Here is a 23,354-nt window from a genome sequence, read left to right as displayed (position 1 = left end):
AGTATAATTTTATAAAATTTGCACAGCCCAGGAATCGAACCCGGGTCTGTTCTGCAGCAGTGCTTAGATGAACGTAAAAAGACATTAGCTACATAATCTGTAATAGCCTTTGATTAGTTTAAAAGCTTAAGTTTAGAAAACCTGCACTGCCCGGGAATCGAACCCGGGTCTGTTCCGTGGCAGGGAACTATTCTACCACTAGACCAGCAGTGCTTAGATAAAGATTCTCGTAGCATATTCTGACATAAAAAACTTTTTTAGATTCCTTAATAACCTTTACTAAACTTTCAGCTAGATTCCCATGGCATATTCTATTGTAAGTATTAGTTTAAAAAGTTTAAACTTTAAAAAAACTTGCAGTGCTTATTTGAAAATCAAAGCTATTAAGGCTAAACCCGATTTTAAACGGCGTAGTGCTCGATTGTCACCTCCTTGGCTTTGTTTCCCATGCTCCTGTTCTTCATTCGCAGTTGGATGTACTCTCCCTGGACGAATTTGCGATACTTCGGTGGCTCGTGGGCGGTGAATTCCTCGAGAGGAGCGATCTCGGTGCTGGATCCCGGGATGTGGAAGAAGGCCATCGAGAATCGATCGTTCTCTCTCCTCACCACCCTGTGCATCACACTCTTGTATCGCCCATTCGTCCACACCTGATCGATCAAAATCGAAGATCGATGGAGCAAAGTTTGATCGAGCTTTTCTTACCTGCATCACGTCTCCAACGTTGATGACGAGGGAGTTTTTGAGTGGCTTCACTGTGATCCAGCGATCGTCCTTGAGAACCTGGAGGCCGGGGACTTCGTTGAGCTGCGAGAGAAGCGTCAAAATCCCACCGTCTTTGTGCTGGCCGAGAACCAATTCGTGCTCGTAGTCGGGGGGGCAGGCCGGGTAGAATGGCAGCAAGAATGAGTCGCCGGATTCCTTGTTGTAGATCTCGCGAGCGCAATCGCCCGAAAGCCCGAGAGCCTCGAACAAAATTCTGGTCAGGAGCTTGGAGAAAGCCGCGCACTCGCGCATCATTTCCTCCACCACGCCCCTAAAGAACAAGAACAATATGATCATAAAGAGAGAAAGATTCCCAGCCTTTACCGGAAGCCGTGCGGCGACTCCGGCCACGCATTGTGCCGCACGCTGGGATGATCCAGGCCGAAGAACAGCAAATGCTCCTTCCGATCCACCACGCCGCTGGCGCCGCTCTGGTTAAGGAAGCCGATCGGGGACATCGGCGTGACGAGATCGAGCTTCCTCTCCAACGGCAGCGCGAAGAAGTCCCTGGTGCACTGCAAAATATTCTCCAGGCGATCGGCGCCGAGGCCATGATTCACAAGCTGGAAGAATCCCCAATCGCGGCACGCCCTGTCGATCTCGGCGAGAGCTTTCACCCTGGCGCATTCATCGCCGAGAACGAACGCGCTATGGTCGATAACAGGGATGCTCGCCTCCTCGTCGATCGCCATCGCTGTCAGATAACCTAGCGATCTCTCTATCTATACGATGCCCTCTGCGAAGCATGAGAATCAAAACATCGCAAAGAAATAAAGACTAAACCCCTAAACCATAACGTTAGACCTTTGACTGCCGGAAAATACATACCGGAAGATACGTTTCCAACCGACGGAATATGCCGGGCTTTAAGCTTTGGGTTTTTTAGGGCTTTTGCATCTAAGCCCGCATTCCCGGGGCAGCCCTAGTCCTAGGGCTTGAGCGCTGCAACGCGCTTTGATCGTTCATCGTCTAGATCTTCGACCCCTCGCGGTCTCGTGCCAGATTAGCAGCTGGATGCGCGGCACAGACTTCCAGCCGATTTCTCAGCGCCGCAGCGGGAGCAGCGAAGTAGGTTCTAGGGTTTCATGGCCAGGACCTCGAGCGGAGGTGGATCCAGGTTCGCGTCGTCCAATCTCAACGATCTCTATGGCAAGCAGGCATTGTCGGGTGTGAACATCGGCTCTGGCGGATCGAAATCGAGGTATTTGCATGGCGGCACGCACGGAGGTATGCTCGTCCTGGCCAGGCCAGTGCGAACGCCGCCGGGGAAGCAGGCTAAGCCGGCACAGCCCAAGCTCACAGTCCCAGCGCCCGTGAATCTCCCCTCTCTTCGCAAGGAGCACGCTGGGAACGACCCTAGCATCACGCTCGTCGGGGGGACTGGAGTTTCGGGATGGTCCAAGCAGCAGGCCCCAATCCAGCAGCAGCAGCAAGCGCTGGTGGAAGATCCGGGCGTGGGCGATGGCCATCTCAAGTCCAACGGGTGGGGGATGGCTCAGGCACAGCACTTTGCGCAGGGCGGCGGCGGCGGAGCTGCGGTGATCTCCTCGGAGCAGTCGCCGAGGACAACAGGGAAGTACACGCCGCCGGCTGCTCGGGGCAGTGGCGCTCCTCTTGCGGCTGCTGCTGCTCCAGTTCGTGCTCCCACTGCTGTGGTGCTGCGCGGGGAGGATTTTCCGACGCTCCAGGCTGCTGCTCCTCTCAATCCCGTGCCGTCGCAGCAGCGGCAGCGGGAGATCCAGCAGCGGCAGAAGGACAAGCAGCGAGAGATGAAGCACCAGCAGCTCAAGTTGCAGCAGCTGTCGCAGAACCAGTTCGAGAAGGAGCTGGATGAAGATGATGGCTACAAGCCGCCGTCGCCGGTTCTAACTCTCCAGCCGCAATCCAAGCAGGGTGGTCTCAGAGACGAGTCTGTCCGGAGCTACTTTTCTCTCAAGGAGAACAGGAAGCCGAATGACTTGTCTTTGAGACCGGGGCCTCTCATTCACTTGACGCACACTTCCAACTGGGCTGACGATGAACGAGAGACGGCTTCCGTGTCCAAGCCTCCCGACTGGGAAGATCCACCGCGCTACGGACAGTCTTCTTTTGCTCGACCGGCTTTTCAAAGAGATGAGCGAGCGAGCTACAGGAGGGATGTGCCCGAGTATGGTCGTAGCAGGGAAGCGCAGGACTTCGGCTGGGATAGAGAGGGGTCCTTCGGGAGAAACGACTGGAACTTTGGGAGGAATAGCGGTTTTGATAGAGCAGAGGCGGATTCTAGAGGGAATAGTTGGCGGATGCGCGATAGCTACCACCACAATCGTGATAGTTTTTCGAGGGAGAGCTTTTTCAACAAACCGGGCGGCGACAGGGGAAGGCTTGGTGCACGAAATGGAGGTTTTGATCTTCCGGTCCGAGTCCGTAGCCCGTACTCTGAAGATACGTTTATGAGAGATTTTCCGGAGCTTCCAAACTTGGATCTTCGGATGGATTTGAAGTACAGAATGCGGAGGAAGAGGGAAGATTCGAATGAAGTCAGCTATCGCGATCTGGAACGTGAGTCATTCGAAACGGAGCTTGAGAGAGTTCAGAAGGAGCAAGAGCAGGAACGGCAGAGAAAGATCGAAGAGAGGGAGAGAGCAATTGAGCTTGCGAGAAAGGAGGAGGAAGAACGAGAGCGTCAGGCAAGGGAAGAAGAGGAGCGCCAGCAAAGACTTGAAGAAGAGGCCAGGGAAGCTGCAGCCCGTGCAGAGCAGGAGGCCCTTGATTCCGTTCGAAAGGTTGAAGAAGCTAAGAGAGCTCGGGAAGAGGAAAAGCGCAAACTGGTGGAGGATGAGGAAAGGAGAAAGGAGAATGCACGTCGAAAACTTCTTGAATTGGAGGAGCGTATCGCTAGACGTGAGATGGAGAAAAAACAACCGAAAAATGGAGTGGAGGCCCCTGGTGACAGCAATATTCCAGCAACAACAACAAAGGCGCTAGATGATAACGACGACAGAGCCACTTCCAGAATTTCTGGTTTTCGGATGCAGCAGGATCAAACCAGCTCCCGTTTACGATCGCCCGACATGCACAGGGTAACTCGTGAGCCGGTCCCTCGTGGTGGAGATGATCGGTCACGACTTTCTTCTGCGTCTTGGAGAAGAGATTTGGGCGATCTTTCGTCTTTCCCCAACGATCACGGCAACAGTATGATGCACTCTCCGGGGCGCAGAGTTCCAGATGAAGGTGATAATTTTTACGGGAACGTGGATGGGCCTGTTGACAGTTACAGGAAAGATCGGGAAGACAAATGGTCCTCAAACGGCGATCAGCTGCGAAACATGTTCGGATCCCCGCGTCCAAACAACTTTCCAGAACACGGTTTCATGGAAGACGATAGACGTTGGAGCAGGCGGCCAAGGGAGAGCAGACCATTTTCACCTCCTTCGCCAACTTCGTATGGCGGCAGCTACGATGCTCCTGATGGAGTTTCCTACGGACGCTTGCGGCAGTCGCTTCCAAAGCAGCCCCGTGTGTTGCCTCCGCCAACAAGAACACATTCTCAGAAGCCGTCATTTTCTGGAAGTCAATCAGCTGCGTCAACTGTCACTTCATCTTCAGATCTACGAGAAGATGTTGCTCCGTCTCAAACAGTAACCGATGTGGAGAACATGGCCGAGGAAATGTTTCCGGAAGACGAAGCATGTAGCGTAGGCGATGTACAGATCGACGTTACTGCTGAAGCTGTAGAGGCTGACACGAAACAACAGGGTGGAAGCACAGTGGAAGTCTCCGGTGCTCCAAATTTCGAGGAAGAGATCTCTGAAACGGTGGACGAGACGGTTGATGAAGAGCAAAGGTCTGATATCAGCCACGAAGAAGACATCTTGAAGGGCACCGGTGAGCAGTCGGAGTTCAACTCGGAGATTCACGAAGAAGTAGAGCATATTGATGCAGCAGATCTGAACGCCACCTTGTCAGAACTCGTGGACTCGATCGTGGTGCTCCCAAAGACTGAAGTGGTGGAGGCTACTCAACTCGACAGTGTTGCCGTTCCTGTCGACGAAGACAAGTCGGAGGAAGTTGAGCTCAAGAGCGAGGTCATTGAAGTTGTTCAGACTTCTGAGGTCCCAGCTGCGTTACTGCCGTCACCATTGCAAACTACACAGCCTTCTCCAGCCGGGCTGCAGCAACCGTTTCACCATCCACCGAGTTTTGTTCCGCCACAGCTTCCTCTACTTGATTCCAGGCCGAGAATGCAAGGTCCAATGCCAGATCGACCAATGACCCTTCAGTTCGGACTTCTTCCGGGTACATCTCTTCTTCAAGGCTCGATTCCAGCGATTCAGATTGGCTCCATTCAAATGCCACTTCAACTACATCCTCCCATCGGACATCACGTCGCACACCTCCAGCCGCCACCTCAGTTTCAGTTTGGACAGATTGGTCAGCAAGCACCACTACTGCCTTCGTTTACGGTTCATCCTCAGGCAATGATGCAGCCTTCTATCATGAACATGGATGGCCAACAAGGCGTTCATGGGCAGCAGTTTCGAATGCAGCCACATCCTGAGAGGACGTTTTGGACTCATCAATATGGCCAGGGAGGCGCAGTACTCCAGTCTCCGGTCCAGAATAATTCGGCGAGCGAAAAACAGGTGGAGGTAACTGAACATGACGATGGAAAGCGCAAGAAAGACGCCGGAAAACCAGCAGCCGCAGCCCAGGATTCATGGAAGCCATCTTTTACAGATGGTCAAACCTCTGGTTACAGTCGTTTTCAAGAGAAAGTTGATGCGAAGCAATGGTCAGCGAGGCACGAGGGGCATAGTTCGACAGAATCTTTTCGTAAGAAGCCTAATCGTCGGGGTAGTCTGGATTTCAGAGCGCCAAACTTGTCAGAACGTGGACATTATGTACCGCGGAAGGGGGTTAAAGGTGACGACGAAAATGAGAAGTCTAGGCAAGCGGCAGAGCTGGCTTCTTCCGAAAGATTATTTGACCATTCCGGAGGGAGCGAAGAAGATGACTTTATCGAAGTCAGATCAAAACGGCAGCTGCAGAAGGAGAAGCAAGTGAAATCCAAGCCAAAGCACACAAAGGTACTATACTTCTACTTGCTGGTTTTCTCGCAACTGATCTTGTATATTAGCAGCAAGCTCCCAAGCAACGAAACGGGTCGAAGCCTTTCCCGCCTAGAGATGCGAAAAATGACAGTATGCCCTTGGCAAATTGCCTCGATGTTGTAGTGACGACTTCACGAACAAGGCAAGCTTCGCTATCAAATCCTGAAGTGGGGTTTGAAAAGAGAACAAGAAGTCCACAGTAAGTGCCTTTTATTTTAGACACATCATATATCTTTGGCTTTTCTTTTCATGCAGACCAACACAGATAAATTCCCTTGTTCCCGATGCTCCAGCTTTTCCTCCGATTGTTGGTGAAGGTCAGAGTGCGCAGGCTAATGGAGCTGCATGGGGTTTTGGTCGATCCAATCAAGAGGTGACTCATTGTACATTAGCTCAATGTCTGAAACGTTTTATAGGTGGTTACGCTTACACAGATTCAGCTGGAGGAGGCAATGAAACCAGCTCGGTTTGAAGTTCCACTTCCCTTGCAGGTACCTCTATCAGAGCATCTCAGTTCGGGACTAGAGTCCACATCCACACCATCTGTTACAGCGAAAGAGAAAGGTCCTCGGCCTGCGGCCGCATCAGGGCCTGTTAATTCTCTTCTTGCCGGAGAGAAAATACAATTCGGTACTGCTGCTTTCGATCTTGTGACAAGTGATCTCATGAGAAGTTTGTCTTGCAGGAGCTGTTACGATGCCAGCATTTGCGTCAACAGTCCCTTGGCTGGGTCCCTCCCGCTCGGAGGGATTTCTGGGTGCTAGAAAAGAACTACAAGATGAGAATGAACTGGCATCGTTTGGCAAGGGGAAACGCTCCCGGGAGAACGAAGACGGGACAATGGACTCGGAGGCTGAAGCTGAGGCGGCCGAGGCAGAGGCAGCTGCATCAGCTGTTGCTGTTGCAGCAATCAGTAACGATGATTATCTACACGGTGCTGACCAGCTCGTTTCGTCGCACGGTATTATTGGTTCTTCTAACAAAGGCTCTCCAGCTGGTATTTTTATGCTGCAGTTTCTAAATTGCATGTCAACTAAGAGGTGTCCTTTCGCTTGTTTCAGGACTTGACACTCAAAACCCAACACAGTCTTCGGGGATTGACGAGACCATCAATGTCTCACTTCCAGCTGACTTATCCGTCGATATGCCACTGAGAGGACCTCCCACTTCTGGGCCACACTTGCCTTCGCTACCTGGCTTTCCTGGTTTGGAGATGGGAACCTTGCTAGGTGGACCAGTTTTTGCATTCGGCACGGGTGGTGAGGCCTCACGCGACTCCAACGGTGAACGTCCTGGTCCCGGTGGTTTAAACTGGCATCCGCGTCACGGTGTTGACTCCTTCTACGGTGGCCCGCATGGCTTCGCAGGGCCTTTCATCAACCACGGACCGATTCCAAGCATTCCTCCACACACTCTTGTCTACACCAGTCCGTTTGGTGGCGTGGGCCAGTTCGGGCAGCTGGGTGTAAGCTACATGGGACCGGCCCACATACCTCCCGTCAAGCAGCCGGATTGGAAACACACTCCAGTGACTTCTACGTCCTCAGGAGCAGGAACAAACAGTGGGGACGCTGGAGGTGGTAACGGACCCGGTGCCGGCGGTGGCAGTATGCTCTACGCTCCGCACAGTAATCGTCACTTGGGCCATGATCCGTCAGTCATCTCGGTAGTTCCTCCTGGTCCATTCGACATGTACAGGGATATGGCATTCCAGGTAGAAGAGACTTTCTTTTCTTTGGTTTTCGTTCAACTGGCTCACTTTTGCTCTTTGCAGTCCCAGTGGTCGCACGTCCCGGGGCCGCATGCACCGATGTCTGGGCCGATCCCGGGCTTTCCCCCGATGCATATGAGGCACCCCCACCCGGCTTATCACATGCAGCATCAAGCCGATATCGCCAACGATCCGAGCTTGGCGTCCGCGGCGGCGGCAGGCGCTGGAGCACCGGCCGAAGCCAGCGACCAGTACCTGGACGAGCTCGGGCTGGGGGATGCCATGTCCACGGCCAGCTCCGACGCGAGCAACACTTTCGCTGTACACCAACAACAACAACAACAACAACAGCACAAACATCACCAACACCAACACCATCAACAACAGCAACAGGCAGCGCCGCCTTTCAAGCCTCCCAGCCCGGTGGTCTCGTCGCTACCCGCGGGAAGCAAACTACACTCCAGAGTGGTGGTCCAACCGGTGAGTGGAGCTGAGGGTGGCGGTGGCGGTGGCGGAGCTGGTGGCAGGCCAAACTCTGGAAGCTCTCGACCCGGCGGTGCTGCTGCGACAATGCCGACTTTCCAGCCTCACTCTTACGTCGCCACCGCCGCTGCCGGTGCTGCTGCTGCTGCTGCTGGCCCGCGACGCTCGATCGGGCACCAGGACAGGAGAGTGGCTCACGGTGGCGGCATTGGCAAAGTCGGGGTTGCAACAGGATGGTCTAACCACAGCCACAGCCAACAGGGAAGGAGAGGTGGAGGAGGATTTGCGGGTGATGCCAGCGGTGGTAGCAGCAAAAACAGCGGCTCCTCGTCGTCGGTGGCGCCGGCTTCCAAGCTCAAGCAAGTGTACGTGGTGAAGCCTCCTCCTCCAGCGGCGGCGGTGGCGATCAACACTGGCGGCGGTGATCACCATGCGGCAGAGATCTTCTCGGCGGACGCGAGACACATGTAGCGCGAGGCGAGTGGCAAGGCGAAGCGACAGAGGAGAGGCGGCGGCGCGGCGCGAGCAAGCGAGACGGAACGAGGCACAAACGCTCAACGCTCATCGCGCAAAGCACAAGAGCTTTCCTTCTTTGACGAGGTGAGAGAGTGAGTGAGTGAGAGAGAGGAGAGAGTCTTTTGGTGACGGGAACGAAGGGGAAGGAAGCTCTCACTTGCGATGCTCACATTCCTTTGATTCCAGAGAGGGATGGATGGGCGCAACCGAGAGCTCCGCGCGCAAAAGCTTTGTATTGGTATTTACGAGGAGGAAGAGGAGAGAACATCTCTCGAGCAAAGTTTGTGTTACTAGGCAACGAGGGCAAAAAGACTGACAGCGTGGGAGTGGTTTTGTAATAAAACAACATGTCTATGATTTAAATTCTAAGACTAATTATATTTCCATGAACTAATTCATTTTTTTAGATTTATATGATTAATGTGACATATACTTGATAAGTGATCATCATCAATTCACCAATTGTATCATCAATTTCTTACCATTTAGCGAACAACTGGCGCATCCATCAAACGAGCAGAAAGTTCCAGGCAAAGAACGCTACGTTGGAAACTCAACAAAGCCAGCTATGGCTTAAAGCAATCTTCTCGCCGATGATTATCTTTTCTAGAAGAGAGTGGGAGATGACGCAATTTGTATTGTGGTCTATGTTGATGATTCGTTGTTTGTCCGCAACAGCTCTGAGCTGAGACCAAACAGATTTTTTCTTCTCAAGGACTTCATCCAGCTTGACAGGAAACGAGATTGGCTCCATTTGCCTACACCAAGCCAAGTATGTGGAGGACATACTTCGGAAATGTTCCATGGGGCGTAGCTCACCAGAACCAACACCAATGATAGCAGGTCTGAAACTTTCTAAGGATACATCTCCTTTCACCGATCATGAGAAGCGTCCCTTGTATCTGGTCGTTTGCACTAAGCGTGGTAAGCAGATTCCTGGACAACCTAGCTTGTAAACGAATTTTTCGGTACTAACGCGTCTTCTGGCCTTTGTTACAAGCAGCTTTCAGCTTCACAGGTTTTTGTGAGCGTTCCCATACAGGCTATTCTTTTAGCTTCTACGCATGGAGCAGTAAACACAAACCTCGTAGGCGTGTTCCAGCTGTGAGGTCGAGTATATGGCAGTCGCAAGGAATCCATATGGTTGAGGCGTCTTCTCGCTGAAGTTGGCGTTCCTCCGGCTGGCGCGACTGTGACAACCAAGGCTGTATTTCCTTGAGCAAGACCTCAACTCTAGAACCAAGCACATGGACACAACTCACCATTTCCTGCGTGATCAGTACGAGGATGGTGTGCTTGTGCTCACATACTGTCCTACTCAGGACATGACTGCGGATGTGTGTTGACCGAACCATTGTCATCACCAAAATTCTTCCAGTTTTGAGCAGCCCTCGGTGTCTGCCCGAGTGGGAGTGTTATGGAGAGTCCGTGGAGTGTCCATTCTTTGGTGATATTGAATTCAATCTCAATTCAAGATCTTACCAGACAGGTTGATCGAGTTTTTTACGGGAAGCACTAGCGTGAAATATCGAGTTTTATTAGACCAAACATAACTTCAAACGCTCACACAAATGGTATGGTATTCCGAACAGAGGGACTCTGTTCCTGGTGGAATGATATTTTTACATGCTCAATACACAACGGGAAGGCCTCCCTATGGCGAGACTGCAGATATGTTTTTTGAAAAGTCATGAGCAGATTCCATAGCCCTATCTACCATATGGACGTGGACACTGCATATCCGCTAACTCTACAAGCTGCCTCTAGTGCAATGGATCCAAGATCATGGTGGAATGTGATTCACGAACTCCTGCCCAGCTATGCTGAACTCCTATGTGCAAATTAGTGCCTCATTGAGCTAATGATACACATCCATAATTGCTCACGGACAGCAGGTATGGCTTAAGCAGTTGTCAAGATTGTGTTAACACAAGGTTCGATGAGTGCAGGGTTCATAGCACATTTTTGTTAAGCTACTGCCTTCGCTAGCTAGGCTTCCATTTGCCGGTGATTACTCTCCATGATCTCTAACTGCAACAGGCTAGGCATATTTTTCATGGGAACTGACTTCTTTATCCATACACTAATCCTCAACCCTTTCCCTTACTCTCCAGAGGTTCACCTCCTATCCACGCCCTCCAGAGGTTTACCTTCCGCATCCACGTAGCAACGACGGTCGCGGTCAAATATACTTATGTCATACTTGGGGCCCTTCAAAGGCGCTCCACGGCTGCATGCAAGTGTCAAACACCCAAAAAGAAAAGAGAAAAAAAGACAAAAAAAAAAAAAAAAACAACAACAAAAAGAGATGAACTCACTAATAGCCAACCCTGTGGAGAGCCTCCTTGAGTGCTACCGCTGATTCCCACTCCTCTTTTGGGAGGTCACAGTTCTTTGGGTCATTGTCTGACCCATGGAGCCAATCAACAAACTTGCTCTTTCGAAAGCCTACCGAAACATGTTCCGTCCTGTGTGCATTGGACCAAATTTGTAAGCTCGGACATAAGGTCAAACCACAAACCTTTTCAGCCTTTCAATTCGCCGTCGCATTGTACTTTCACCATCCGGGTTGAATTTCATCACTGATTCGAGCATCATAAAAATTTATGTGTAGAGGAGGCATGAAGATAACACTTACTCGGAACAGCTTTCCTTTTTTTCAGAAACTCCTCTCTCAGTGAAGCAGCCACCACGGCATCATCCAGAAAGGAGGGAATGAGGGACCGCAGCCGGCTGAGTGGCATGTCATGGATTTTGGCGTATATCTTACCCTTCTCATCCGCCGCCAGCGGCAATCTTCCAAACCGATCCCACACCTCGTCCACCTCCGCCGGCCCCTTCGTCTTCGCCACCCCCTTTGCCATCAAACCCTCCCTCAAGCTTTAGGGCGCATACCTAAAATGGCAAAGGCATCTAAAAAACGACATTTGGTAGGCGAATGAGTTGGGGGCACGGGTGGGCAGGGAGTGAAGGCAGAGCTGCAAATGCGTTGTAGGTGGGATTTTTCTAACGCAATAGCAACATTGACTTTGGAGTTAGTTGGCTTCAGTTTTATGGATGTTTTGAAGACGGGACAGCTTTGCTTTGCTTGCGTTGCTCATGGCGCTTGCACAACAGCGCTTATGGAGCTCAGGTGTATCTCACAGTGTTAGCTAGATATAACGGTGGGAGCCACGGGGCAGCTAAGGTTTGTATTTGTTCTCTTGGGAGCTATCACTGGCACTAATCTCACCCAGCAGCACTTGGACAGAGGTATTCTTGTATTGGTATTTAATTTGTTTGTATTGAAAATGTACAAAATATAGAAGTACATCATATGAAAAGTCAATGCAATGCTTTCAATGTTTGTGTGTCAACCAAGAACCCCTTGCACGTACTTAAGCTTCTTCTTCTCTAAGGAATCACCTATCTCAGATCTGCATTGGCTTGCACTGCCTGAAGCCATGACAAGATAATTGAATACATGAATAATTAAATTTTCATAGAGTTTACAAAATCTATAACCACTGCCCATCTCCATGCAAATTAAATTAGATACAAAAAGTTATGAACTTAAATGTGCTTGCTAAAGGAAAAGATTGGGTTGTGCAGCTGCTTTGTTTTGTTGGTAGCATTGGAGACTTTTAGCTTTGATCATGGAGTTACACATTCCAGAACTGACGTTAGCACTAACACCAAATACGTAAGGTGTTATAAATTTAAATCTGATACCTCGTATGGATTGCATGATCAAAGCACCAAAAATTTTCCTTATCATCTCGTAAATAGCTCCTGGCTTATGACCATCACTGCTTCTAATATATGGGATCCCACCCACCCATTAGAACCCTCTGATGAAGGCCAGAGAGGCCTGAGCCTAGAGATCGAAACTCGACTGGCTGTGAGCATGTTTTAAGGCCCAGATCCTCTAAAGTGTGGTCATGCCCACAAATCTAGTGCTTCTTCACCAGATCTTTCCATCATTCTAGCATATCACCCGGCTTGCCTGCTGGAACCTCCTGTCGCAGCTCTCCTTCAAATGTTGCTCGCTCCGCAAAAATATGACATTTTCCTCGAGGCAAGAATCCTGGAAGCACTGGATCTAAGGAGCTGAGATTTGGGTCCCCTAGGTTGTAGCTACTGGAGCTCAGTTGCCCTGCTTTGGCCACCTCACATGGCGCCAAGCAGCATCTTCTTCCCAATCGACCAAGGAGAGCGGCGACAGCCAGAGGGCTGGTAAAAGGAATCTTTCGCATGACAAGGAGCGAGAAAAAAAATTCCCAGGACATTTACCACTATCCCCCACTTTCCCCTTGTTGTGTAGGAAACTTCACAGCGGTAAAAGGAAATTTCTTATCGCTCTTGCAAATGAGGAGAGATGAACATATTCCTTTTCCTTCTTAGAGTCACTTATCTGGGGAGGGTTTTTCTCCAACTCTCTCTCCTCCAATCTCTTCCAAATAGTCAGCTCCTTTTGGTGTTGGCAAAACCTTCCAAATGTGGCAAGCCTGGGTGAAAATAGTCTAAGTTGGTTTTAATCCACATAGCGATTGGTCCATGGGTTGTTCTCTTCTTCTTCCTTTTGCCCTGACTGCTCTTGAGCATATCTGGCTTGCCAATTGCAGCTCTAGGGGTCTTCTTGTAGCAGGATTTCTGCCCACCAGCTCACAGTACCAAAAAGATGTTGCATATGGATTTTCTAGTGAATCTTTCCTACTCCTACCTTCTTAGTCATGACAGAAATGGCTTTTGGTTCTTTCTTAGGCATTGCCGTGTTCTCAAATGTGCCTGGAAACATTATTGATCTCCAACTATTCGCAATGCATTTTACCCAAGAAGGTGTCAAGCTTTTTCTTGCACCAAAACTTGCTCCTAGCCACTCCAACTCACTAGAGATTCTCTCAAGACTTCCAGCACACTTGGGATTGTTGTATTTCCACAAACAACTTCAAGATTCCCTCCCTACTATAATGATGGGACAAACTCAGAATTCTCTCATGACACTCCAAAACTCACAAAGAATACTCTCTTCCTTCCAAAAAAGATGGAAATTTATTTCTAAAACCAAAGTAAAAGGTCACTCCATCCTTGGCTTTATATCCTCTAAGCCTTAGATTCTCACATTCCCGTGTCTGTTTTGTATGCTTCTATCATGTTTTTGCCACACCTTATGATCTTTATGGATCCTCCCAAGCTATACCAAGCTCCAGAGATGTCTGATTCCTTCCTATCAAAATTCTGTTTTACTCACAAGATACTAAAGTTTGCTTAGCTGAGAAAGCATATGCTTAATAATGCATAGCAACTTTTACCCTTGATCATCTGAAAAAGCTAGAAAAAGCCTCAAACACTCCAATTATAATATTTTCGCAAGAAAGGACCAAAACAACTCAGAATAATCCTTTACTACGTATAAGAAACTGACCAACTCTAGTTTGGACGACCATCTAAAGAGCACCCTCTCAAGGATCTTACCCTGTATAACCTCATAACCAGTCGCCCACTCACATTTGTCAGTGCCACACTTGTGACTTGGGAGCGTCAACAGTGATGACGCCTCCACAAATCTGGAGCTCCAAGAAGTTCATGTTGGGGTTATGTAACTCAAGGTTAGCGTCTATCAGTCGCAAGCACAAATTTGCCTTGCTCACACTCTTGATATGAAAGCCTAGAGTGCATCCCATAAGCCTTGCCAAGCGTAGGAGGGATTTGATTTGGATATGTGAGATAGCACAGATGAAATGCTCCTCAAGGTGTCTTGGCACCCATCAGTGATAAGTGGAGGACTATGAGGAGGATTTGCAACACAGACCTATTTAGAGATGCTAAGGACAGGAAGAAGAGATCTAGCACTACTTCTCTAACCCACAAGATTAAAGACTTTGAGCCTTGAAGTGAAGAGGTTGCACACTACTGCCTCCAGACTACTATTGAAAACTCTTCCAGACTGTGGAATGATTCAAAGAGAGGGCAAAGCACTTGCTGGAAATACTTGAATGGGTACTTATATTGACATCTCGTCAAAGCGAAAGACATCCCTAAAAGCCTCCTACAAACTATTGGAATTGCCATAAGTGAGTACATTGATAAAGTTTGAATATTAGTTATTAAAGCCACTCAAGCTAGTGAGGCTCCAAATGCTTGCAAGTAGCAGGTAAGTCACAGCATTTTGATCACTCAAGCTAAACAAGTTGTTTGTTACTCGAGCTCCAAGCTCCACATTGTTATGATTCTTGCAGGCACCAAGCAAACATGTCCACTCCCATGAATCTGGACAAAATGGCATATATGCTATGAGCTCTCCAGCTTCTTCTAGTCTTCCGGATCGAGATAAGAGATCCACAATGCAACAGTAGTGCTGCTTCGTTGCTTTCAATCCAAAATCCACAGTTAGTGAAACAAAGTAAGAGATTCCAGCTTGGGTTCTTCCAAGGTGAGTGCATGCTAATAAAACACACACAAAGGAAGCCTCATCTGGATTGATATTAAGCTCCATCAAGTAGAAGATGTCAAGAACCTCCAATGGCCTTCCATTTTGGGCATAACCAGCAAGCATAGCATCCCATGAAACACTGTTTCTCTCTTCCATGGAATCAAAGAGATGTCTTGCCATGTGAAGATGCCCGTTCTGAGCATATGCCGAGAGCATGGCCGTCCAGGAGAGAATATCTCTTTCCTTCATTGAGTGAAATATTTTCCATGCTTCTTTAAGGTAACCATGCTGGGAATATCCTGTGAGCATCGCATTGAAAGAGACGAGGTTGTGCTCTTGCATGGAATCAAACACGTATTTTGCTAACTCTAGATGCCCGTTTTGGGAATAAGCTGAGATCATAGACGTCCAAGTTACTATGCTATGCTCTTCCATAGTGTCAAAAATTTCCTTAGCTTTATCTAAATTACCATTTTCTGAATAAGCTGTTAAAATAGCATTCCTAGACACCAGATCCACCTCTGGCATAGTTTGAAATATTCCTTCTGCTTCTACAATATGCTCTTTTTCAGCATATGCTGCCAACATTGCTGTCGAGGAAACGAGATCATGTTCTGGCATAGAGTCAAATATGGTTTTAGCATCTGTTAGTTTCCCATTCTCAGTTAGACCACTGAGCACACAAATCCAGGAAACTAGATTTGTCTCTTTGTTATGCTTCATGTCGTCAAACAAAATCTTTGCCTTGTCAAGATGCCCGGATCGAGAATATCCCGCAAGCATCGCAGTCAAAGCTACAAGGTCCCATTCTGGCATCTGGTCAAAGCAGTATTTCGCCTTTTGCATGCATTCGGATTCTGTAAAGGCGACAAGCATCGACGTCCATGAAATCAAATCCCTCTCTGGCATTGCATCAAAGATACCCTTTGATTCTTCAAGATACCCCGTTTGGGCATATGCAGCAAGCATTGCATTCCACGACACCAGATTTCTCTGCGGCATCTGTTCAAATATTTCACGCGCCTCGTATGTAAATCCATTTTCAGCATATGCCGTAATCATCATTACCCAAGCAAAAATATCTCTATTTCTGCTGGAGAGATTGTCGAAAACTCTTCGTGCAGTGTGTGGATTACCCTGTTTGCCATGGAATCTTATTAAAGAACGCTCTATCATAGAATATGTATGAGGATAGAAATAGTAGATCATAACATCTTTTGACCGTTTAAAACTTCCATTCCATGAACCAGCTTGATAGAAACTCTTGCATTCTTGAGCTCAAGTCGTGCAAAAGCCTTGATGCTGCCAAAAATCTCCACTCCAAATTCCACGCCCTGATCTTTCAATCCGACGCCTACGTCCCCAACAAGCTCGTGGAGCTCTATGGCAGATGTGGGAGTGTCAATCTTGCCCGTTCGGTGTTTGACGGCATCAACAACAAGGACATCTACTCCTGGGTGTTGATGCTCTCGGCATATTCCAGAAATGGGCATATTCAAGAAGCCCGTAACACGTTTAACAGCATGCAAGAGCACAACTTAGTAGCCTGGAACTCGATGCTTACAGCATATGCCCAATCCGGGCATCTGCTAGATGCTCGGGATCTTTTCGATTCCATGCCAGAGAGAGACCTCGTCTCCTGGACCACAATCACTGTGGCATATGCGCAGCGTGGCTATATAGAGTCTGCAAAGGCTCTCTTTGATACCATGCCTGCAAGAGATCTAGTTACTCTTACCGCAATGCTAAATGCCTATGCACAAAACGGACACTTGGACGAGGCAAAGTTTGTGTTTGATTCCATGAAGGAGAGAAATCTAATTTCCTGGAATGTGATGCTCACGGCATTTGCTGATAGTGGGTTTCTCCAAGCGGCCAAAGATTTGTACCATTGTATGCCCGAGCATGACTTGATAACGTGGACGGCAATGTTGGTAGCGTTCGCATCGGACGGTCAAGTGGAGCAGGCCAAAAGAGTATTCGATCAAATGGACGAGAGGGATTTAGTAGCGTGGAATGCCATGCTTTGTGCATATGCCGACAACGGGCATCTGGAAGAATGTAAGCGCTTGTTTGATTCCATGAAAGAAAGGAATATCGTCTCTTGGACTGTAATGGTCACTGCATATTCCGAGTTCGGTTATATTCGTGATGCGAGAATCCTGTTTGACAGGATGAAGGAGTGGAGTTTAGTGACTTGGAACGCGATGCTCTCGGCATATGCCCAAAATGGTCAAGTCTTTGAAGCAAAGAGGCTGTTTGATGAAATGGACGAACGGGATGCTGTCACGTGGACCGCGCTGATGGTGGTTTACGCACAAAACGGACATCTTAAAGACGCAAAACTCTTGTTTGATCGGATGGAGCACTGGAATCTCATCACATGTAACGTTCTCCTTTCAGCATATACCGATTCCGGGCATCTTGATTCCGCGCGTGAATTGCTAGAGAGCATGCTTGAGCGGGATGTTGTGTCGTACAACTCAATTCTATGCGCATATGCCCGTCACGGACATCTGGAAGATGCCTGGAGAATCTTAGAGCTCATGCCGGAGTGGAATCTCATCACCTGGAGCGCATTGTTCTCGGCATATGCCCAGAGAGGGTATCTGGAGGAGGCCATGAAGATGCTTTACAACATGAGCAGCGAGCCGGTCGTGTCATGGAACGCAGTGCTATCCTCGTACGGACAACACGGCTACATTGACGAGGCCAAAGCGGTGTTTGATGGAATCAAGGATAAAAACTTGGTAACTTGGTCGGCAATGGTTTCCACTTATGGACAGAATGGTCGACCATTTGAGGCCAGGCGAGTCTTCGATTCGATGCATGAGAGAAACTTGGTGGTGTGGAACTCCATTCTTGCCTCTTATGCGCGAGCGGGGCTTTCCAGCGAAGCCTTTGAGCTTTTCTATGGCATGAACATGATAGAGTTTCCAGACGATGTATCGTTTGTGTGTGTTCTCGTAGCTTGCAACCATCTGGGCGAGGTTTACCCCGCAAAGTTTTGCTTTGGGTCGATCGCCATGGACTTCGGCTTGGTTCCTACGAGACAACACTACTGCTGCGTGATTGATCAGCTCGGACGAGCTGGTTTTCTCAGCGATGCCGAAGATCTTATCAAAACCATGCCTTACTCGCCGGATGCGCTGGACTGGAGTTGCCTGCTTGGAGCATGCACGAACCAGAAGGATCGCCGGCGAGGGGAACAATCCACCAAGTGTGTTCTTGAGCTGGACCGAAAGGATGGGTCGGCTTATGTGTTACTCTCGAACATTTATAAGTCCAGTTTGAAAGCCAAACTCTCTCATTCTGGTCTGTGAATGTATTCTTTCGTCTATTATAATAGATGAGAATTGTAAAACTTTGACCACCTTTTGTTTAAGAGAGTTTAACAAGATATCCTGTAATTTTATCAATAAGAATGTCAACTTTAGTTTTGAGGATTTGTTTTTTCTTCTCTTTGTACGAACATTAGGTCGAGGGGCATTCAAGACATTGGAGCGCGCATGAGTTAGGCATTTCTTTTGTCGCGTTAAAATCCATCTTCGTCCGCACCCGCACCGAGAGACACGGACAGGTAACTTGTCATCTTTTGTTATCTTTCTTCGAAGAGCTGTGATCATAGATGATGTTGCAATTGCCCGGCATAGCGAGCAATCCCTTGTGGCTCTCACCGTCTCCACACCGGCAATGTAGCAGGTAGAGTTCTCTAGAAATGTTGTTACAAAGAATAGAAGTTGGAAAAATCTCACATTAGCTCTCTCTGCACAGGCCTGTGCGAGCGAGGAGGAAATGGTCAATCTATGCATCCAACAAAGGTACTGCGATTGAAAGGAGAGAAAAATCGCGTCGAAGAATAGCTAAAGTATGGGCTTTCCAGGCTCCAAAGGAGATGGAGAATTGTTTCAAATGCTGCAAAGGTTCATGCGAAAGAAAGCGAGGGCTCTCAAGGGGGATTTAACAACATTGCGAACAGCAAACCATCACCGTAGACCTCTCACAAGAGTATGTATCGTTTTCGACTTTTCTCGCTCCGATCAATTCCACTCTACTTTTCCTTCTTTTGTCTCACAGACTGTGACAATTGGCCTGATTGCGGTCTCAGCAACGCTCTACCTTTGGAACTTGAAGGCTTTGATTGCACATATCTTGAAAAGAGTTTGCGTCGAGGCACTGTCGAGGTCGTCCTTGAATCGATTCGCGTCTATCAGCCTCTCTGCGCTATCAAACCACAGGAGAGAGTTTGTAGCAAACTTGAGGTGGTCCATCGCCCATCTCTCGTATTTACTCGACGTGGTTCTCGAGCGCCATCCTACTTCGTGAGTAAAGCTTCAGGCTCTTTGTTTTCTCATCTTGTTTTGACGCAGATATTTAGTGATTCTCGGGACAACTTGCGCGGTTCTTATTTTCATTGGAGGCTTTGCTTTCTACCATCTCAGGTGAAAAACTTCTGTTTTTTCTCCTGTGACTGGTAAGTTTTTTACTCTTTCTTCTAGAACACGTAAGCAAACGCTAGGCGATGCTTTCTGGGAAGCATGGGCGTGTCTTTGCAACTCCAGCACACACCTGAAAGTAAAACTTACTCTTTTTTGCTTTGAAGTTCTCTCAACTTTTTTTTTGCTTGCAGGAACAAACCGTCGTGGAAAGAGCAACTGGATTGCTACTGGCGATTGGTGGTTTGATGTTCTACTCGCTCCTCACGAGCACACTCACGGCGCAATTCAAGGTTTTACTTCCGGAGTTCTCGTCTCTTTCTTTTCTAACAGCTTATACATCAGGATTTCAATCAAACATAACTCTCTCGTTTCCACTTGTAGAGCCGGATGGAAATCTTACGCGAGGGTGCGCTCTTTGAGGTGATGGAGGTCGGGCATACTGTAGTCTGTGGCACCAATAACCATTTGAGCACACTGCTCAAGCAGCTCAACAAGGCGCAAGACTTGGCGATAAAAAATAAGACAGCAACTTCTCGGTATTGCTTACATAACTTTGTGGCTTTTTTAATTTGTTTTATGTCTTGTTTTTCTGTTTTTTTTTTTTGTTTTTAATTGTCCAGGAAGAAGACTGTAGTTCTTCTATCCGAGAAGATGAAGAAAAGCAACAGTGTTGTCTCCAATACAATCAAAGAATGCAAGGCTTTGAATGTCCTTGTTCGAAGGTAAAGCTCTTTTTAGTGGATCATATTTTGTGAACTCGAGTCATTCTTGTCCATTATTTTGCAGTGGCAAGCTTAACAAGACCTCGACGTTTCAGACTGTTGGTGCTTCCAGAGCCTCTCGTATCATATTTCTTGCGAGGAAAACTGATTCGTAAGTAGACCATACTAATGCGGTATTGATTGTTGTTTTTTTTTTCCTTTTCTCTAAACCAGATACGAGGCCGATGCAGATGTGGTGCTGTCGGTGCTGGCTTTGCAGCCATTACGCGAGGAAAAATCGGTGCAGGTTATTGCGGAGGTAATACTTTCTCCGGTTTTTCTGGGTGCTAGAAGAACTTTTTGATGGAAACCAGGTATCTAAGGAGGGAACAGCTCAATTGCTTCAATCTCTCGCGGGCCAAAACATAACTACTGTGCAAGATTTATCCTCCAAGCTCTTGGTACAGTGCTCTCGACAGAATGGTCTTATAGACGTGTACCACGAACTTCTCGATCATGGAAGTATGTCTTTTGGATTCCTCCTCTCTATTATTTTCTGTGTTTCTTTTTATGCCTTCCAGGACAAGTGATCATTTTGCGACACTATCCGAGCTTAGCTGGTTACAAATATCGTGATGTGCGTCATAGTTTTCAAGAGGTACCATTCTTTATTATTATTATTTTCCTTTTCCTTCTGAGAGATTTGATTTCTCTTCACAGGGAATTGTGTGTGGAATTATACGAGATGGTGCCATCGACTTTCATCCCAAAGATGGTCTTGCCTTGGAGTCTACAGACAGGGTATGAACTTTCTAGTCTTACAGGCGTTATAGCATTTTCTTGTTTATTTTTTTTTCAGTTAATTATTATTTCCCACAAGAACAGCAGTGAAGAAGTTAGTATACTTCCCGCGACTGCTCCGGCATTCAACATGGCAAGCGTCGCTAGAAGATCACTTAAACCTCTCTCAAAGGTAAGTCGAGCTTCCTTTCCCATTATCACAGTTTGTATTAGTAAACATATTTCATCGTATGGATGGTTTTCTAGATCGAGTGGAGCATTCCCAAGAAAGAGTACATTCTTATACTGGGATGGAGACCATCGATGAAAGACATTGTTGCCGAGTATGACGACTATGTTGGTCCTGGAAGCGAGCTGGTAAATCTTTTCCCCTTCTAGTTTTGCGTTCCTTTTCTAAATGGAGATCTATTATTTGCAGCTGATCCTTGCTCAAGAGCCTCTTAAAAAGAGGCAACTGGTAACTTCGCCACTCAAGAACATCAGAGTTACTCAAAAGATTGGAAATCCTCTAAACGAGACAGACCTGGCAAGCGCGATATCCGAAGTCGAGGCTTGCAAATCCAGCACAGATGCCCTGTCCATTGTGGTCATCATCGACGATAAATGGCAGCAAGAAAGTTCGTTCGCTTTTTCTCACTAAGAACTCAAGTACTAAACCAGTTTTTGTTTATATACAGGCATTTCCAAATCTGATAAGCAGTCCATCTATGCACTTCTGCTCGCTGAATCTGTTTGCATCCATTTAAAAGTCAAGGTGGAAAATCGTTCTTTCTTTTTTATTTCTCATTTTGCTTTACTAGGTTGCAAGCTTAGTTGCAGAGCTTGTAGACACAAAACTTGGAAAACAAGTTGTGAAAAGCCATGACACTTTGACATTCATTGGAACAAGCGAGTTAATAGGACTAGTGACAGCCCAAGGTGTTTTTTTCGATTTCTATTTTTTATAATTCTTCTATTTTTCAATTGTTTTGGTTTTCACCATTCCACAGTGGCCGAGAACACGGAGCTAAATGATATATGGACTGAGCTTCTCAATCCCTGGGGAAATGAAATCTATGTCAAGGTGAGAGACTGAGCGAAGCATAAAAAGTTCTCACCAAGGAAATTTTTCTAGGATATCGCTCTCTACATGAAATCCGGAGAGGCTCCAACGTTTCAGGAGCTTGCGGATCGAGCGGTTTTCCGGGATGAAGTTGCCATCGGCTATAGAATGCACAATAGCACAGTAAGTTCTTCCTCTCTGATTCGTTTTTTCTTCTCTTGTTCTTTTTGTTTTCTCATGCAGTATTTTGTGTATAGGTGATCAATCCAGCTTCTAAAGATGTCCCACTGTGCTTCTCACGAGGGGATTCTCTTGTTGTCATCTCTGAGTTTGAATATGGAAATTATCAAGGGAATTAATCCAAGTTAAGTTTTCTTTGAGAAAAGATTTATTCCTCAATATACCTTCAGAGTTCAAAGGTATCCAAAAGGTAAAATTTTATTTTTTAAGGCTATATTAAAAATAATTTTTTATGTAATTTTGGAAACTTTGATGTTTAGTATTACTAATAAAGCATTGTATTTTGATGTTGGTTATTAAATATGTGCTGATTAAATATTAATAGATATACTTAAAATTGCTAAAATTAGTAAAAGTATGATGATGATGATATATATACTTTCATTACAAATTTTTATTTTTATTTTTTATTTAACATGCCTAAAAACTAAATATTAATCATAAAGTTGATGTTGTAATGATATTTTCAAATGTCACAAGATCTCATACTTTACTTTTTAACACATTTTTAAAATAATGTTTTTTTATAAAAACAAAAATAAAAAAGGAAATATTTCAAATTATGAGTGCTTGGAATATGGAAAAGGAATACAGAAATGTGTATATCAATTAGCCCAAAAACCCTAGCTTATATACAGGAGTGAGTGGTCCGGATTGAAACCAATCCAACGGCTACCAAAATCCCACTACGCTAATATTAGTATACGGCATTGTAGCCATACACTTGGCCCTCACATCATCCCCTCCTCTCGGAATAATGGAAGACTGTCATAGTTCTCTTGTAGATGGGCCAGGATCTAGAGGAATGTCAGGAGGAGGCATCGGCAGATCTGTAGGTGGTATTAACTATTCCTAATCCCTTTGTATGAAGCGTTTCAACTGCTGCACGCACAATCTCTGGAGGATCGGCCTGTTGAACATCATGCCAAACCTCATAAACTTGTGGTCCAACTTGCTATAACACCTGATATGGTCCTTTCCACTGTGTAAGGAGCCCCTTAGATAAACCATGTACCGTAAGATGGGGAAAATGGACTAACACCAAATCATCCACTTTGTACTCCGCAGGTGGACAATGATGGGAGTTGTACCACCGTTGTTGTCCCACTTGTACGCTGCCTAAGTATTCGGTAGACTCCGCTCGGACAAGTGGA

General features: G+C 47.1%; 6 protein-coding genes and 1 non-coding gene across 13 annotated transcripts; 3 read left to right on the top strand and 4 right to left on the bottom strand.

Annotated features, from left to right (window-relative positions):
• Window positions 1–142: 142 nt before the first annotated feature.
• On the bottom strand, window positions 143–213 carry TRNAG-GCC. Its single transcript has one exon. It is a non-coding gene; the product is annotated as a tRNA-Gly (tRNA).
• An 89-nt stretch (window positions 214–302) lies between these two features.
• LOC9630885 (probable 2-oxoglutarate-dependent dioxygenase At5g05600) lies at window positions 303–1,530 on the bottom strand. Of its 2 annotated transcripts, XM_024672473.1 has the most exons (4): window positions 1,090–1,530; window positions 834–1,036; window positions 706–783; window positions 303–650 (listed from the first exon to the last, which is right to left on the bottom strand). In XM_024672473.1, exons 1-4 carry the CDS (start codon window positions 1,455–1,457, stop codon window positions 364–366), a joined length of 936 nt encoding a protein of 311 aa, XP_024528241.1. In that variant the 5' UTR covers window positions 1,458–1,530; the 3' UTR covers window positions 303–363. The 2 variants fall into 2 exon arrangements, with proteins under 2 accessions (XP_024528241.1, XP_002967596.1); XM_002967550.2 differs by having other exon boundaries at window positions 706–1,036.
• Window positions 1,531–1,666: 136 nt separating this feature from the next.
• On the top strand, window positions 1,667–8,955 carry LOC9632822. Of its 5 annotated transcripts, XR_002992081.1 has the most exons (8): window positions 1,667–5,831; window positions 5,882–6,054; window positions 6,111–6,228; window positions 6,272–6,485; window positions 6,541–6,852; window positions 6,917–7,569; window positions 7,630–8,649; window positions 8,752–8,955. XR_002992081.1 is itself a non-coding variant. In XM_024672470.1 (7 exons), the coding sequence occupies exons 1-7, from the start codon at window positions 1,851–1,853 to the stop codon at window positions 8,518–8,520; spliced, it is 6,339 nt and encodes a 2,112-aa protein (XP_024528238.1). In that variant the 5' UTR covers window positions 1,667–1,850; the 3' UTR covers window positions 8,521–8,955. The 5 variants fall into 5 exon arrangements, 4 of the variants coding, with proteins under 4 accessions (XP_024528238.1, XP_024528239.1, XP_024528240.1 ...); XM_024672470.1 differs by having other exon boundaries at window positions 5,885–6,054; window positions 7,630–8,955; XM_024672471.1 differs by having other exon boundaries at window positions 6,290–6,485; window positions 7,630–8,955.
• A 1,508-nt stretch (window positions 8,956–10,463) lies between these two features.
• Window positions 10,464–11,450, bottom strand: LOC9630884. Its single transcript, XM_002967549.2, has 4 exons — window positions 11,204–11,450; window positions 11,087–11,147; window positions 10,884–11,033; window positions 10,464–10,795 (listed from the first exon to the last, which is right to left on the bottom strand). The coding sequence occupies exons 1-4, from the start codon at window positions 11,427–11,429 to the stop codon at window positions 10,684–10,686; spliced, it is 549 nt and encodes a 182-aa protein (XP_002967595.1). The 5' UTR covers window positions 11,430–11,450; the 3' UTR covers window positions 10,464–10,683.
• Window positions 11,451–14,644: 3,194 nt separating this feature from the next.
• On the bottom strand, window positions 14,645–16,039 carry LOC112345607 (pentatricopeptide repeat-containing protein At4g02750-like). Its single transcript, XM_024672738.1, has one exon. The coding sequence runs from the start codon at window positions 16,037–16,039 to the stop codon at window positions 14,645–14,647; it is 1,395 nt and encodes a 464-aa protein (XP_024528506.1).
• Window positions 16,040–16,218: 179 nt separating this feature from the next.
• LOC112345606 (pentatricopeptide repeat-containing protein At4g02750-like) lies at window positions 16,219–18,300 on the top strand. The gene has a single exon (XM_024672737.1). It carries the CDS (start codon window positions 16,219–16,221, stop codon window positions 18,298–18,300), a length of 2,082 nt encoding a protein of 693 aa, XP_024528505.1.
• Window positions 18,301–18,453: 153 nt separating this feature from the next.
• On the top strand, window positions 18,454–22,345 carry LOC9630883 (putative ion channel POLLUX-like 2). Of its 2 annotated transcripts, none has more exons than XM_024672474.1 (23): window positions 18,454–18,557; window positions 18,606–18,679; window positions 18,752–18,798; window positions 18,861–18,985; window positions 19,055–19,299; window positions 19,348–19,419; window positions 19,477–19,552; window positions 19,608–19,706; window positions 19,798–19,952; window positions 20,037–20,138; window positions 20,203–20,289; window positions 20,352–20,436; window positions 20,492–20,639; window positions 20,699–20,775; window positions 20,838–20,918; window positions 20,977–21,090; window positions 21,165–21,275; window positions 21,337–21,535; window positions 21,596–21,672; window positions 21,719–21,836; window positions 21,908–21,981; window positions 22,033–22,143; window positions 22,218–22,345. In XM_024672474.1, exons 2-23 carry the CDS (start codon window positions 18,606–18,608, stop codon window positions 22,317–22,319), a joined length of 2,379 nt encoding a protein of 792 aa, XP_024528242.1. In that variant the 5' UTR covers window positions 18,454–18,557; the 3' UTR covers window positions 22,320–22,345. The 2 variants fall into 2 exon arrangements, with proteins under 2 accessions (XP_024528242.1, XP_024528243.1); XM_024672475.1 differs by having other exon boundaries at window positions 18,464–18,557; window positions 18,631–18,679.
• The last annotated feature ends 1,009 nt before the right edge of the window (window positions 22,346–23,354 follow it).

The sequence above is a fragment of the Selaginella moellendorffii genome, unplaced genomic scaffold (assembly GCF_000143415.4).
Source record: "Selaginella moellendorffii unplaced genomic scaffold, v1.0 SELMOscaffold_9, whole genome shotgun sequence".
Lineage (NCBI taxonomy): Eukaryota > Viridiplantae > Streptophyta > Lycopodiopsida > Selaginellales > Selaginellaceae > Selaginella > Selaginella moellendorffii.
Note: the sequence above shows the minus strand (reverse complement) of the source record. Positions and strands in the feature narration are given on the sequence as shown.